The sequence below is a fragment of the Trachemys scripta genome, chromosome 9, assembly GCF_013100865.1.
Source record: "Trachemys scripta elegans isolate TJP31775 chromosome 9, CAS_Tse_1.0, whole genome shotgun sequence".
In the NCBI taxonomy this organism is placed as follows: Eukaryota; Metazoa; Chordata; order Testudines; family Emydidae; genus Trachemys; species Trachemys scripta.
In genome coordinates this window covers 81,614,474-81,629,910 of record NC_048306.1, presented here as the reverse complement: position 1 = coordinate 81,629,910, position 15,437 = coordinate 81,614,474, and the positions used below count along the sequence as shown (strand labels likewise).

The 15,437-nt window shown below is 37.2% G+C and overlaps 1 protein-coding gene across 2 annotated transcripts; it reads right to left on the bottom strand.

The window, feature by feature from the left end:
- Positions 1 to 1,289: 1,289 nt before the first annotated feature.
- Positions 1,290 to 15,134, bottom strand: MLF1 (myeloid leukemia factor 1; the record flags this gene model as incomplete). 2 transcript variants are annotated; one of them, XM_034781515.1, is given in 7 exon segments in its annotated part: positions 1,290 to 2,613; positions 3,901 to 4,033; positions 4,423 to 4,582; positions 5,745 to 5,873; positions 6,907 to 6,993; positions 10,938 to 10,982; positions 14,972 to 15,134. In XM_034781515.1, coding segments are annotated over 7 exon segments (829 nt in total), but the record flags the coding sequence as incomplete, so codon positions are not given.
- Between the last annotated feature and the right edge of the window lie 303 nt (positions 15,135 to 15,437).

The window sequence follows — 15,437 nt, the reverse complement described above, 5'->3', positions numbered from 1 at the left end:
TGACTTAGGAAAAGAACTGTAACAATGGACAGCCTGAATCTGAATTTTCTGTGATGCCACGCATTAGTCAGTGATACTAAAGAGGAGTACTCTACCAATTGAAAGAATCACCTGTCTGAAATCCATCCTAGTCATTGCACAGAGATATTAAGGATAGTTTTCCTATCTTATCCTTGTTGCATTATTTTAGCTGCATGTTTTTCTTTTAACAGCCAGCACATTTACTTCCCTACAGAATATTGCTGTATGAAAAAGTATTTATAGCAGCCCAAACCAAACACAATGCACATTGTGGTACAAACTAAGCAAAAAAACAAAAAGGTAAAGAATAAACAACTCTTTATTAACCAAAGAATTATATTTTCATACTTTTAGAAACAACTTTTCCTGAATTAACTTTTAGATTATTTAACATTACATCAAATTCAGCAATGTATATTAGTCCTCCACTGCTTCTTTACAATCATAGTATCTGCTTATTTAATAAAGAATGAAGTACTTTATGTATGTGTCAGTAATGTTTACTATTTAAGTACACACATAAAAGATGTAAAAAGAAAAGGTCAAGTATAGTCAAATAATATGAAGGGCTGTAAGATGTATATTTTTTTTTATTAAGTTACAGAATCTCCTAAACAGAAGATTTCCTTCTGATTTGATTTTAATATTACATTACAATTCTAATGTCTAAGTGTTCGGTTACATTGCTTGTTATTAGAGAATCTAGGTGACAAAACTGAAACATACATTAAGGGCCTAACCTTACTCTAAATGAAATCAATGGCAAGATCCACGTTACCGACAATGAAAGTGGGATCAGGCCTCAAATTTGTACATTGGTTAGTATCTAAGGACAGTACATTTTCAGATTAAGAATTATCTGTAAATAAGTCTGGCTCTGACTAAGATGTATGAACTACAAATGGGTCTTAGTAACATTAAACCATAGGCACTGGCTTTTACTATTATACTTGAAGAAAACCCATTGCATTAAGCAGAGAGAAAACAGTCTTCCATTCCAAAAATACACATAACATGCCCTGTTTAAGTGTAAGAATAATAATATTAAATAATTTAGGGATCTGCAGGGGGAAAAAAATCAATATGGTTTAAGAGTAGACATGTTTTAAAAACACCTCTGAGGTTGATATGATTAAAAAAGTGTACATCTTGGCCATGAGAAGTCAAATGCTGTAACTTATAAACACGAACAATGAATCTATTATTATTTTTAATTTATATATCATCTACAATACTTTCCAAGTAACAAAATGATGCATGAACTTTGACACAGATAACATACATTAAGAGGTTTATTTTTCCCAATAAGTCATTCAGTTTGTTTTCGCCTAATAATTTTAAGCCAAGGAAACTTTTAAAAAAGAAAACAAGAAGTACAAAATAAGGGAAGAACTTTGAAACAGTAAAATTTTCAAGGGAGGGCAACAATTTTTAGGTTTACCAGATCCTGGATTCCTTTAAATTAAAAATCAGGACACAAAATGATACAACACAACCACAAACTTAGCTGATAGAAAAATAAGAATGACTACAAGTAGCATTTCCTGCACATATGTTTTTAAAACTATCATTTACAGAGGGAATGGTGTAATTATTCAGCGTTTAGTTCATATACTTCTACTGTCTGTTGAACCAAATTTGATTCCCATACCAATCTGGTCAAGAATGCCAACAGTCATATCTATTGTCCATACGAGGGAACTGCAGTATATTGCCACAGAAAATAGAAAACCCATCATGCTACTTAACTCTAGCCCTAGTATAGAGAATCTGCAATGGTGAAAAATAATGGGTCACCTTCAATGGAAACACACAAAGGATGTAGAACCATTTAAGAGATACAATATAAAGCCATTGAAATTAATAAACTACATACAAAAAAATCAGCTATGCAAAGGTGATAAATAATGTTGATAAACTTAAATTTTACTTAAAAACAAGTTACTTGACTACTTATTTTTAGACTCTGTTAACATTCTGAAATCAGGGCAATTACCATGAATCTGGCTATTGTACAATAGCTATTTAATAATTTTATAGTATAATTTTAAATCTAATTTCACCAAAACCACACTGGTATTGCTTCAGCCACAAAAAATAATTTTACAAAAAGTGAATTTAGTTCCTGTGTAAGTTGTACTGCATGGGTAATAGATGTAGTTTTACCACCAAGCCTGCTGAAAAGTTTGAGAGATTAGCATAATTGTAGAAAAAAAGCCGTGGAAGGCAAAATATTATAGCTTACAGTATAAAGAAAAGTGATAACCCAATAAAGTGCCTTTCAGTGGTAAATATTTTCTTTTACTGCTCAGACCCAGATGTAGTCCAAAGACCTGGTGTCTTCAAGAACATTCAGTGGTCAAATGACTAGATGAGCAAGGCACACTAACACTTAAAAACCAGGGATTGGTCTATGATCTAGCACCATTATCTTCTCTGAAAAAGACCCCCAAAAAGATCCAAACCATTGTACAAGCCATTTATCTTTTGCTGGTTTTGATTGGGACGTGCGATCCTTTCACATTGAGGTTCTCCACAGAAACTTCAGGTCTTCTGGATCCTGCAATCAGTGGTTTTGGGTGGGGTTTCTCCCTGAAACAAAAAACCAAAACACAATCAAAACCATTGTATAATGCTTGGTGAACAATATGATGCATTGGCCAAGTATTTTTTCCATTTACAAAACACACAATGAATAATCTAGTTATTTTTATGTAAGCCTTTATGATATGTATTTAAACTGGTTTACAACTTAGAAACATCCTCTGCTGGTAAAACTACTAGCATGTTTCAGTGGATGAGAAACTTTGGCAGCCTAGGCTTTTTGTTGAGTTTATTGTGTACCTATGTATTTGAGAAGAGACAGCTGCAAATTGGCATGTTGGCAGAACTCACTGAAGTGAATGGGAGCTGTGCCTAATTAAAAACTGAGCAGTAATCAAGAGCTAGATTCGTCTCTCAGTTTAAATGAGCACAACTTGCCCATGGAATACTGCAGGAGGGGCTAATGCAGCCTCTGCAGTGTTTCCCCTCTAGGACTGTGCAGAAGTGACACATGGAAAGCACTCTGCACGGTTTGGGAGAAGGTGAAGCAAGGACTAGTGCTTCTTACCACAGTATTCCCTACTCACTCCAGAAATTAGTTTGAGCCAGCATTAACTCTTGTTGCATATCCTCCATTCGTTGATACCAAGCAGCTGACAAGGGCAGCATACCTCTTACTGGAGTTATGCTGATAAGAAAAGACCAAAAGAGCAGCATGGGGAAAACAATCTATGCTGGACAGACAACTACTGCCTTCATAGATATGGGGCATGCTCCTCCCCCCCCCCCCGATTCCCTGGTCTCTGGGGTTGGATGGCCTTGTCTCCTCCTGAACCTATGCATCTCACCCCAGGGGATACTGCCAGGAGAGGAATACAGCAATTTTCTGACCTTCTCCTGCTCTTTTCCTCAAGAGGATGGACCAATCCACCTCTGAGTAAAGAGTGGAGGATTCAGCCTTAACGCAGTGAACCCAATTTGCATGGGATCAATTTTACCATTATTTTCTCTCTCTCATTGTTTGAGATAAAAACATACTTGTCTAAAAAAAATAAAACTGTAAAATTTACAAGTCGAATTATAACCAAATAGGTTAAATGGTCAAAACTTCTGAAAGCCACACCTAGTATTTCCTCAAATTTTAGTTATATCAAAATACTACTCTGAATTACACTTCAGCTACATAATCTGTGAAGCAGAGAGTAAGTATATTATTTCTTCTCAAGGTTCCTAACGTGAAGTTCTTATTAATGAAATAGAGCATACACTCATTTTCTTTTAAGCAAAAGGAAAGACTATCAGCATAATTAGAGCCATTACAGAAACGATTTCTACCTCCTTGATGCATCTTCCTTGCTTATATGATGGTTACTTCTGTGTTTTGGAGCTTCTAAGTTGCATCTAGCTCCAGATGTTCCAAACTTCATAATCTCCTTCTGCCATTCCTCATCAAATATGTGGGCCTCAGCTGCAAACAGTTAAAAACATTTTTGTTTTAAACTTGATGAAAACATAGGAGAGAGTATTTAGCTACAATTGCTACATCACTAGTCAAAGCAATTGTATTAAAACACAAAGTTTTGTAACTGGAATTTTTATATAATTTAATATATTACTGTCCATTCAAAACCATAAAACGTTACCACTCAGATTACCCTCAAGTATGACCAAAAAAAACCCACAACACCTCCCTAGCCCCCCTCCCCCCCCAGAATAGTATTTTCAAAAGTGACTGATGATTTGGGGTTCCTCACTTTTTAGGTGTCCAACTTGATACCCACTGAAGGGGCCAGATCAACAAATCAGCACTTCCTAAAAAAAAAAAAAAAATCAGGAGGTGTGTGCTGGAAGACTTACATTCATCCAAGTTGATAAATTCTTGATTCAGTTCTCGATCACCAGTTTTGTTGTTCTTTGATTTTTTAATTACATGGGCACGTTCATGAATGTGATGACCAATAGCCATTTTTTCCAGCCCACTTTCAGAATCTTTAAGTGCTTTTCTAGTCTCTTTGATCTGCTCAAAGAAGGGAAATTATATTGCAATTGCTACTTCAACTGAAAAAGTGGATTATACAAATTAGTTCTCAGAGTTTTATTTTTAACTCAAAATAAATTTGCTTTAAAATGAAGTTTATGAAAAAAACCAGATGCTTCCTACTGAATCTATTTTTGTTGCACTGGCTGAAAGACTGATAGCTGAAACAAAGTATTGAGCAAACAATACTCATCCCACCGTTGGCAGACAGGAAAGATAATATTACCACCCATCGGTTTTTAAGAAGAGAATATGCATGCAGGTTATTATTAATTGTTTCAAAATCTGTCAGAGCCCAGCCTAAATATAACCCCTGCAGAGAGTCTTAAACATTCTCCTTGACAACAGAACAGATAAGTATGTGTTGGTATTCTCTACATGAAAGGGCAACTAATTACGAGGCTGTCATGTTGACTTGTCTGAAACTCTTGGCCACTGCTTATCACTGTGTTCATAGGTATATTATTAGAGCCTTTCTGATAACCAAGTGCTGGCTTGAGTTCTGACATGATTGCTGTGGGATATTTTCAACAGCCTCATACTGCTTGCATATAATCTTTCATGAACCTTGCCTTGAGGGTTCAAATTTAAATTTGAATTTCTTAGCAGAATTAGATGCACAACAGCTGCAACGAAGCTAATGAGAGGGCATCTTAATCTGAAGCATTATGTAAGCATTTAAAAGTCAAGTACTTAGGCTCAGATAATTCAAAGTAGCCATTTTGCACTATTATTGGTACATAAAGTGATTTGAGGTAAAGTCGTGTATCAATGTGGAGACTTTTAGTATCTTACGATTGCAAATATTTAGGTGTAAATATACCCCAATAAGCAAAAGGAATATGACGTACACTGGTTCAAAAAGCAGCAAATGCAGAACTGGTAGCTGTATTACTGACCTATTCAGCTTTTGAGAAAATGGGTATACAAATAGCTTTAGCACAGGATATAATGCCTTAAAGAGTATTTTCAAACAATATCTACTCTAAGATATAGCAATGGTGTAATAGAGTGTACACCTTTCTAAATTATAGAAATGATTCATCCCAGTAAGGATTTTAAAGGAGACAACTTGAGTCTGCATTAATATACAGTCTGACAATTTAACAACACTCTTTAGCCATGTCTCAAGAATACTTACACCTCCTGGAGCTGTGCGGGTCTGAGATGAAGCTTGAAAAACCTTTGGTGGGTCATCACCTATCTTGGAATATGTCATCACAGAAGAAGAACTGAATGAGTGTGCATCTGGATTGAGTGAGAGATGATCCTGAAATTGATACACTTTAAATTAATACAAATATTAAAGCGGACAGATAACCTAAGAAGAAAGAACAGTATCCCACATTAGACACCTTCTCCATCTCAATATTACTTTTGAGGAATTATATCAGGAAAAAATAGGAGGGAAAAAGCCTGAGTTTGCAGTATCCTCTGCATTTGCCAGTGAATCTTGCAGTCTATCCACACACAGAGGAACTCATCTGCCCATATACAGCCCTACTGACTTCAATGAGATGTGCTTTTGTGGAGTTTATTGCAGGATTTGTATTTCAGAAGGGAAGGAACTGTCTTTGGCCTGGTCTACACGGGGCGAGGAGGCGGGGGAAATCTATCTAAGATACGCAATTTCAGCTACGAGAATAGCGTAGCTGAAGTCGACGTATCTTAGATTGGCTTAGAATCACTTACTTTGCGTCCTCGCCGCGCAGGATCAACGGCTGCCGCTCCCCCGTCGACTCCGCTTCTGCCTCTCACCGTGGTGGAGTTCCGGAGTCGACAGCAGAGCAATCGGGGATTGATTTATCGTGTCTACACTAGACACGGTAAATCGATCCCTGATAGATCGATCACTACCTGCCAATCCGACAGCTAGTGTTGACATACCCTTAATGTGTGTGTCATATACAGAACAAAGTACCCAGTCTGTACTTAAATAATAAAATATTCATTTAATGTATTTGGGAGAATAAGGGTATCAAAATGTTCATATGTTCTATTGTCTTCAGTACTGATAATGACAAAACTGTTTTACCAGAGCATCTTAATAAATTATGTACTTGAGTAGAATGTGGTCAACTGTGTTTAGACATAACTGGTGTACAACTGATTGTAGAAAGAATTAAAATTTCAATACTTTCTGGGCTAAAAAAACAAAACAAAAAACAAAAAATTTTCTCTCTGCACCCCATAGATATCATAATATGGCTTTTTATAGGACTTCCTGAATAACTGTTTTAAACACTATTATTCTGTTCAATATAAATAATACTTTTAAGACTGATTTTTTGAAATGTACTTACAAAATTTCTTTGCAGTTCTAGCATACTGTTTCTCATGTTTGATATAGTTCTATCAATTGAAAAGAAAGGATCCTTAAAATCTGAATTCTGTTGGAGGAGAGAAATTATTAGCTAAAGGAAAACACAAACAATGAAAATAGAACTGTGACTCTTAAGACTGTTCTTTGACAAGACAATCACATGCATGTTTCCGAAGATGCAACCAAATAAACTTCTCACAAGCTTTGTGGAGCCTACGAGCAATTCACAAATACAAAAGAGCTGAAAACAACTCCCTTTTTTAAAAATTAAAAGCCGGATTGTGGAGGTGAAAATAGAAAAGGGAAGATCATAGGTTTTTAGAAATTATTGGAATGTCAAAACAAGCACACATTTAGGATGGCATTTACGATTGTTTGGGGTCTCTTCCCTTTAAACCTCTCTTTGGACTGACTAACCTGTCAATTCTGGTGACATCCAGAGAACCAAACAAACTAGAACTACAATATGCCTTTCCATCCCTTAGAACACCTTAGACAGAGCATCTCTAATGTGCAAATCTCACTGGTCGCATTCATAAACATAAAGCAGTCGGCCAGAAAAGGACATGAATGAGGATCTAGGGCGGACTCCAAATGTAATCAGTGAAATTCTTCAGACATTGTTAGCAATTGTTCAACAAATGTTTCATTAGGTAGTGCTATGAACTTCATAGAGCAGGGGTGGGCAAACTATGGCCTACGGGCCAGATCTGGCCCACAAACTCCCACTGGGGGTCTAGGGCTTGCCTCGCTCCGGTGCTCCAGCCGCAGAATAGGGTCGGAGGCTGCTCCACGCGGCTCCCGGAAGCTGCAGCATGGCCCCCTCCTGCTCCTACGTGCTCCAATGGCCCCCTCTGGTGCTGCGGGGGCAGTGCCTGTGGCAGGGGCAGTGTGCAGAGCAACCTGACCGCGTCTCAGCGTAGGAGCCAGAGAAGAAACATGCCGCTGCTTCCAGGAGCTGCTTGAGGTAAGTGCCGCTCCAAGCTTACACCCCTGAGCCTGTCCCCACACCCCAACCCCAGCCCTGATCCCCCTCCCACACCCTAATCCCCTGCCCCAGCCCGGAGCACCCTCCCATCCTCTGAACTCCTTGGTCCCAGACCAGAGCACCCTCCTACACCCCAAACTCCTCATCCCCAACCCCACCCCAGAGCCCGCACCCCCCCCCCCGAGGGGGATAGTCAGGGGGTGGAAAGTAGGAGGGGTCGGATAGAGGGCAGGGACCAGGCTGTTTGGGGAGGCACAGCCTTCCCTACCTGGCCTCCATACAGTTTTGCACCCCGATGTGGCCCTCGGGCCAAAAAGTTTGCCCACCCCTGACTTAGTTCCCCCTTCAGTCCTCTCTTCAAGACTAAACATGCCCAGTATTTTAACTTCTCTATAGGTAAAGTTTTCTAAACCCTTTTTATCATTTTTGTCACTCTCCTCTGGACTCAGTTTGTCCACATCTTTCTGAGAGTGGGGTTCCCAGAACTTCAGCTGAGGCCTCACCAGTGCTTAGTAGAGCAGGACAATTATCAATTATCTCCCATGTCTTACATACGTCACTCCTGTTAGTACACCCCAGAATGATATTAGCCTTTTTCACAGCTATGTCACATCGTTAATGCGCATTCAATTTATGATTCACATTGATCCTTTTCAACTGCCACCTAGTCAGTTATTCCCCATTTTGTTGTGCATTTGATTTTTCCCTTCCTAAAGTGTAATATTTTGAACTTTTTTTTTTTAATTTTATCTTGTTTTCAGACCAATTCTCTAATTTGTCAATGTCATTTTGAATTCTAATCCTGTCCTCCAAAGTGCTTGCAATCCCTTCCAGCTTGGTGTCATCTGCAAATTTTATAACCACTCTCTCCACTTCATTATCCAAATAATTAAAATATTAACTAGTACTGGACCAGGAAAGACCTCTACAGGGCTCCAATAGATACTTCCTCCCTGGAGGACAGCTAACCATTGATAATTCTTTGGATATGGTCTTTCAATCAGTTGTGCTTCCACCCTGTGGTAATTTCATCTAAACCACATTTCTTTAATGATATACTAGTATTCGTTACTCATGGCTAAACTTCATTAGGCAGAAAGAGGCGTGAAATGGTGTTCTGATCAGAAACAAACAGAAACAGACATACCAAGAAATACATTTGCTTGACAGACCTTTGAGTAGCCTCCAATTTTTATAATTCTCAGTCACAAGACTTACATTTACACGTCAAATGCATTATATCTCCTTTGGATAAAGCAGACAGCAGACCTAAGAGAAGCAGCAGGTATATGAGTGACTCCTTTCTGACTAGCATGCACCACATTGGGTTAACCTAATGAACTACTGGAGGCTTTAGTTGTTTCATACATCCTGCATAAGTAAGCATTGCTTCACAGTTTAAAAGTTAATTGCATAATTCACAACATATTGTTTCAAGAAAGCACTATGGAAAAAATGATTTTCATGGTCATCTTGGAGTAGGGATGGGAAGGAGATCTTTGCACATCACTGACAAATGACTCAGAATTAAAATGCAAAACTATAAAGTGAGCAGCTAATCCCAGTGCGGCACAAAACCTCCTTATGAGAAAACATGTCCATATCAAAAGGGACGCCTGAAGGAGAAAAGTAAGCCTTTGAAATAGTGTAATTATTGTCAAGGGTCTGAAGAAAATCCAGTGACATAGGCTTGTTCAGGTTAAGTTAAGTAAAGCATCAGTCTCTGTCCAGACAGGGAACAGATTATAGGTTGTTACTATACTGCTCCCAAAAATATACTTCAAAACACACAATTATGCTGGCTGAATAAGTTTAATTTAAGGATGTCCATTCCCGAAGCCAATTTAAACACTTATGTATGTGGGTAAATACATTGACACCAAAATTCCATTTCTGAATTTGATTTGAAAATCATGACTATTTCATTAAGAGTGGAACAGGCAGATCAGACTAGTGCACATTTTAGAGTGAGAGATAGAGTTCTCTTGTCAAAGGAAATGTTATCAATGTTTTTGGGTCCCACAAATTCTCTACTCTCTTCTTCCATCCAGAAAGTCTAATCATGGCCATGACTACCACGTTCACTCCCATACTCACATATACAGGAGATATTATTGCTTAGAAGGTTCTTGACAGTGTTATTTTCTTTCACCGTCAATGGAGAAGCTAATGACACTACTTCAGTCTACTTTTGTTTTGGAGAACCAGTATCATTGATATCATGGTATAGCTATGGAAACAACATTTCCTAATTAACTATTTAATTGCAGAGCAGCAAGGAGCTTGCATATTGTTTGAATGTCTTGTATCAGAATGATGGCTTCCAACCACAAAAGCTAGTGCGCATGTTCCTACCAAAGCTCTCAGTATTCCCATTCTCTTTGGCACTGCACTCTCCACCCATCCTGCAATAACCCTTGAGACATTATGTCAGAGGCACTATCATTGTGGAAAACGTCTCCATTTGTTAGAGTTGTTTTATGTTGCTTCTGAGTTGGCTACAAGGGCCAAAGAATGACAGCGATACAGGGCTGAGTTTTATCTGTGTAAAAAATGTTAAAAAGGATTTTTTCCAGCTATTCCCTCCCTCTCCGCCCCCCAAGCTATTGAGGGCATTCCCCAACTAAAAAAGTTGGCACAATTCAAGTTCTGGTCCTAGAGCTGATATTGCCCTGCTAGTAACAAACTATAGACATGATTACTAATCAAAGAAATTATCTTTTCCCCAAAAGTTTTGTAGATGAAACAAAAGTATATCAATTTTTAAAAGGACAAATCAAACTATTTTGAAAAAAAAAATTCAGCAGCAGTATCAAACTTGATATCAGTGGAATATTTACTCAACCTCAGCATTTTCACTAGATAAAAAACAAACATTCCTTAGTTATATCACTCCGCATTTCTAACAAGCAACTACAGTAGTTAGAAAGCACCATGTAGCTACGATTTATTCTTGTTTTAGTTAGAAAGACAATACATACAGGTTAGCAAGTTACAAGGGGTATTTCTCTCAGGATACTAACCATGCTACCAAAACTGCCAAAGGGCATGAGGGAGCAGCTCACTGCCTGGAAGAAAAGTACCAGTTCCTTTTAGTTATTGTACCGATTATGCATCATGGTTAAGGGAAATCCGGTCCACTTTCACATATAGCAACTGAAATAATATGTTTTTTTTTTTTTTTTTTTAATTTTACCAAAAGGTCATTTAAGGGGACCTCAGTGATTTATAATATGTTAAAACAACATAACATGAAGCAGTTTTCTGTAGACACAGTAGTACAATTATTTCAAAATGAAAAAAGATGACTGCACCCATGCTGAATAAATCATATTTACACAAATGTAATAAAAGTACTTAAATCATAAGAAATCTGTGTATCATAGCAACCTTTATACTAGAGGTAATTAAAACATAAGGTGTACTTCGAACGTCCCCTGCTTCCTCACACACGCTCAATTCTGCTTATGTAGCAGAGGCAGTCACAGAGAGGATAATTAAAACCAACAAGTCTGTTTCTACTCAACAAACAAATTTACATAACTAAATTACAAAAGGCTGACAAATTTTAGGGCAGAAAAATTAAAGTAAGTGATACAGCTGATCTACTCATAAGCTCTCATTTTATGTAATGCAAGAGATTAATGTAGACTTAAAAATGAAATATATACATATTCTCTAAAATATTCAGATCCCTTAGGATAAACCAAATCAACTCTACCATGTCAGCAGTTTCAAAGGTCATTGCAAAGAAGTTCTAAGTATATCTATCGTCACATACAGAACAGTCTGAAGACTAATAAATCCACAGTGCATAAATATATTCTTGTACAGATGCATAAATAGATGCAGCTATGAACACTGTCAGATACAGTGCCTGTAAAACTGACTAGTTGGTCTTGAATATCCCTGTATGAGAGAGCAGTTGAAATGCTGGAAAACAAATTTAAATTTCCAGGAAATAAGGATGAGATGTTAAATTCTCACACACACAGACACACACAATGTGAAAATGTGTGTAGCTCATAACAGTATAACACTTTCTAATAATGCAAGTTCAAAATGGAATACAACATCTGATTGCAGAATATTATACACTATGGAGCAATATACATTGCAGCTAAGGCTGATGGCTAGTATTGGGAAAAAATGCACAAGTAACTGTCATGACTTCCTTTCATATCTAAACAATAATTTAGTTTTTGATCATGGTCAATTAGAAATTAAATATCCTTTATTTTACGATAAAAATGTAAAACCATTTAATATTTGCCTAATAGTTTAAATCCATAAAAAAGCTCTTATTGCACTATGACTGGACATTCATGAAGGTGGCTTGCTCAGTAGTAGAGCAGGTTACAAAAATGGAAAAAGAAAATCAGCACTTTGGGGGGTTTTCTATAGCAATTTTGAATTTTTGGAACTTTTCTCAACCAGTTCTACTTAATAGCTGTGGTAACCAAAATCCAACTGTTTATTAATTTTTAGTTTCTTTTAATAAATGTAACAAGATACAGCTTGAATCAGACACAATGAAGACAACTTAAGAAATCAGAGTATTACTGCACATGTTAATGCATTGTATTCTTCCACTCCCCACCCCCCGCGTCCCTCCCCCTCCAAAAACAAAAGTTAAAACAAGCTTTGTGATCTGTTTAGAAAACAGTGTTCAAACAAATCTGGAAGAACAGTTAAAATCTTAAAACAAAGAAATGTGATTGCTCCCAGATTGTTGCAACATACATTTTGTTCCTTTTTAAAATGAAGCTTAGGCACTATAATTTAGTTAAACACAGTAGGAATTATACTTTCATTAATGACTGGATAATTTCCCAGCATGGACTCAGACAAAAAAAGTTTTGAAGCTTTTAAATAAAATTAATTCTTCTCAAAGTGTATAATTTAAAACTGTAATAAAGACACTAATATGTCCCTATACAACAGCCAAGGTGTAACACCAAGTTTGACTGAACCATCCCTTGAGCAAAAATATCTACACCCAAAAATCCACAGTAGTTTCTAAATATTTATACTTTGAAATGTTCCTCTATCAAATACATTTCTATTTCATCTGAATTCTTCATTTTTACCTCTCTAACACTTATGATTGGAGCAAACAAATACACTGAACCACCCTCAGGTCACAGTATCCAGCTCTGTTTTCTGTGCAACTTGGCCACTGTTTTAGGGCAGCCACAAGGATTTTTTAAAAAAGGATATTGGGGTGACTTTAGGCACCAAGATCAGGCAGATGTATTTTTCTTGGTGCTCTTTCAAAATACTTCAGTGTCCCCAAACACTAAGCTCCTCCCAACCACAACTCATGTTCCTTTGTGCCCCACAATTGTTGAGATTAGACAGTGAAATCCCGCTGTGATTTTTTGTTTGTTTGTTGTTTTTTTAAAATAAGGTCAAGTCCATATTTAAGCATTTGCTGAACTGAAGCCTGAGAGCCTACTCCTCCCATGGACTTTAATGGAAGCCGAATCAGACCCCAAGTGGGTCCAACGCTATCTATAGTTTAAACTAACTTTCAGCTTATAAGCATAAGGGAAAGAATCTGGCAGTTACTCTTTTGACCTGCAGGTGACAGTTTGTGCTCCAGCTATGTTTATTAAGCTCCAAATATGTAAGTTTGAATTACAGTGACTGATTTTGGCAAAGTTCCACAACCCCCTATAGTTGTGTTATCCTTGAACTAAATGGCAGCGGTTCATATCTAATTTAAAACAAAGTCAAAATGCTTTGAACATAAAATATATTTGTCATGTTATTTAAAAACATATATCCTTTCTAAACCAAAAAATCAGATTAGATTTAGCAACAGAAACATTGCCATAATTGTCACTGCACGACCAGTCAGTTGAAAGTGTACTTTATAAGACAGACTGTTGCGAATTTTCTTCTCTTTTGTAGAAAGCCTCCAGGATTATTAGATTTCATATCATTTACTTGATCCTCCTTAATTGTTACAGCCACATAACAGGAGGCAAGACATTTATGGATCAGGCTGAATGCAGAATATGAAGCGTCAATTCAAAGTAAAGAAATTGTATAACGCTTAACATTTTCCCAACAATTTTAGATGTCTAGGTTTCAAGTGCGTCTTACACCCACAAAAGTGGAAATTCAAGGTTAACGACAAGCCATTACAATACTTAGGCACAGACATAACTGAATGAATTATGGGGAAAGCAAGACCCTCCACTATTCTGAGGCCAACATCATATGAACGCAACATGGTAAGTAAATTAAATGGAAAACCAAAAACCTAGGACCCACAGCATTATAGGTTTTCTTCCACAGACTGCAGTCTTTCCACTTCAAAGAGCAGATGGCTTGTGGAGGCTTTGCAGGCCAGTAGCTTCAGACAGCTAAAAGACATTGATAGTGGCTAGCTATGAATCATCCAACTTTGTTGATTTAATCTGCCATACACGTTTAGGGGCAGATTTTCAACTGGAGCAACATTTATGCACCCTCATACTGCTCCCAGTAATTAAATGCATAAATTCTTGACTACATTTGTGTTTATAATTATGTAGGCCCAAGAGATGAGTTTATAAATTAAAGGCATAACATAAATACCCACTTTTAAAAATCTTTCCTTTAACATTATTAAATAAAGGAAATTCATATATAAAAATAAAGGGAAGTTTAGGGAAAACTCTTCCATTGGAAAATTTTATCCCCTGCTATTTAAATATTAGCCATGCACAAGTGTTTTTTTCATCACCAGTTCTAATATAAAACAGCTACAAATGAGTTAAGTAAAACTCTTACATAGTGCTTTTCATTCAGAGATCACAAAGCACTTTACAACAGGTAGGCAAGTACTATTATCCCCATTTTAGGGTAGGTAGAGAGATTAAGTAACTAGACCAACGTCACATAGGCCAGTCGTAAGGCCAGGAATATAACTTTGATTGCCTGTTCCCAGACCAGTGTCCCATCCATTAGACTAGGTTAGAGTCTAAAATTGAAGTGTTATGCCAGATACCTGAAACAATTAATTACTGGTAAAGGAAAAAAATCCTTTGAGATTATGAAAACTTACTCTCTGATTTCCTCTCAAAGCAACCTGAGAATCATGGTGTCCTCTTTGATCTCGAGCTCTTTCGCCACCCTCTGTAATACTGAGAAATGGATCTCGTCCAAAAGGATCAGAAAAGCTTCTCATCATTTGACGCATGTATTGATGCTGCGCAGCAAAAGGCTCCCTAGAGAGCGGGAGGAAGAAACAAAGAAAACTCATGAATATTCTTTTAGAAAGTTAACGTGTCCAATTCCAAACTATGTAAAATTATTAGGAAGTAGGCCAGGCCTGCTGAGCAATAACCAGAACTCCACTTAAAGCCACTAGACATATGGATCTCCAGACACCTCATCACCTTGATTGCAAAAACTGTTTTCAATGGACAGCTCCATTGTAATAAACCCTAGGGAGGCAGAGATTTCCACTTATTCCCACCATCCTGCTGTTCCATCCTGCTGTTCATTTCCCATGTATTTCTCTCTTCTAT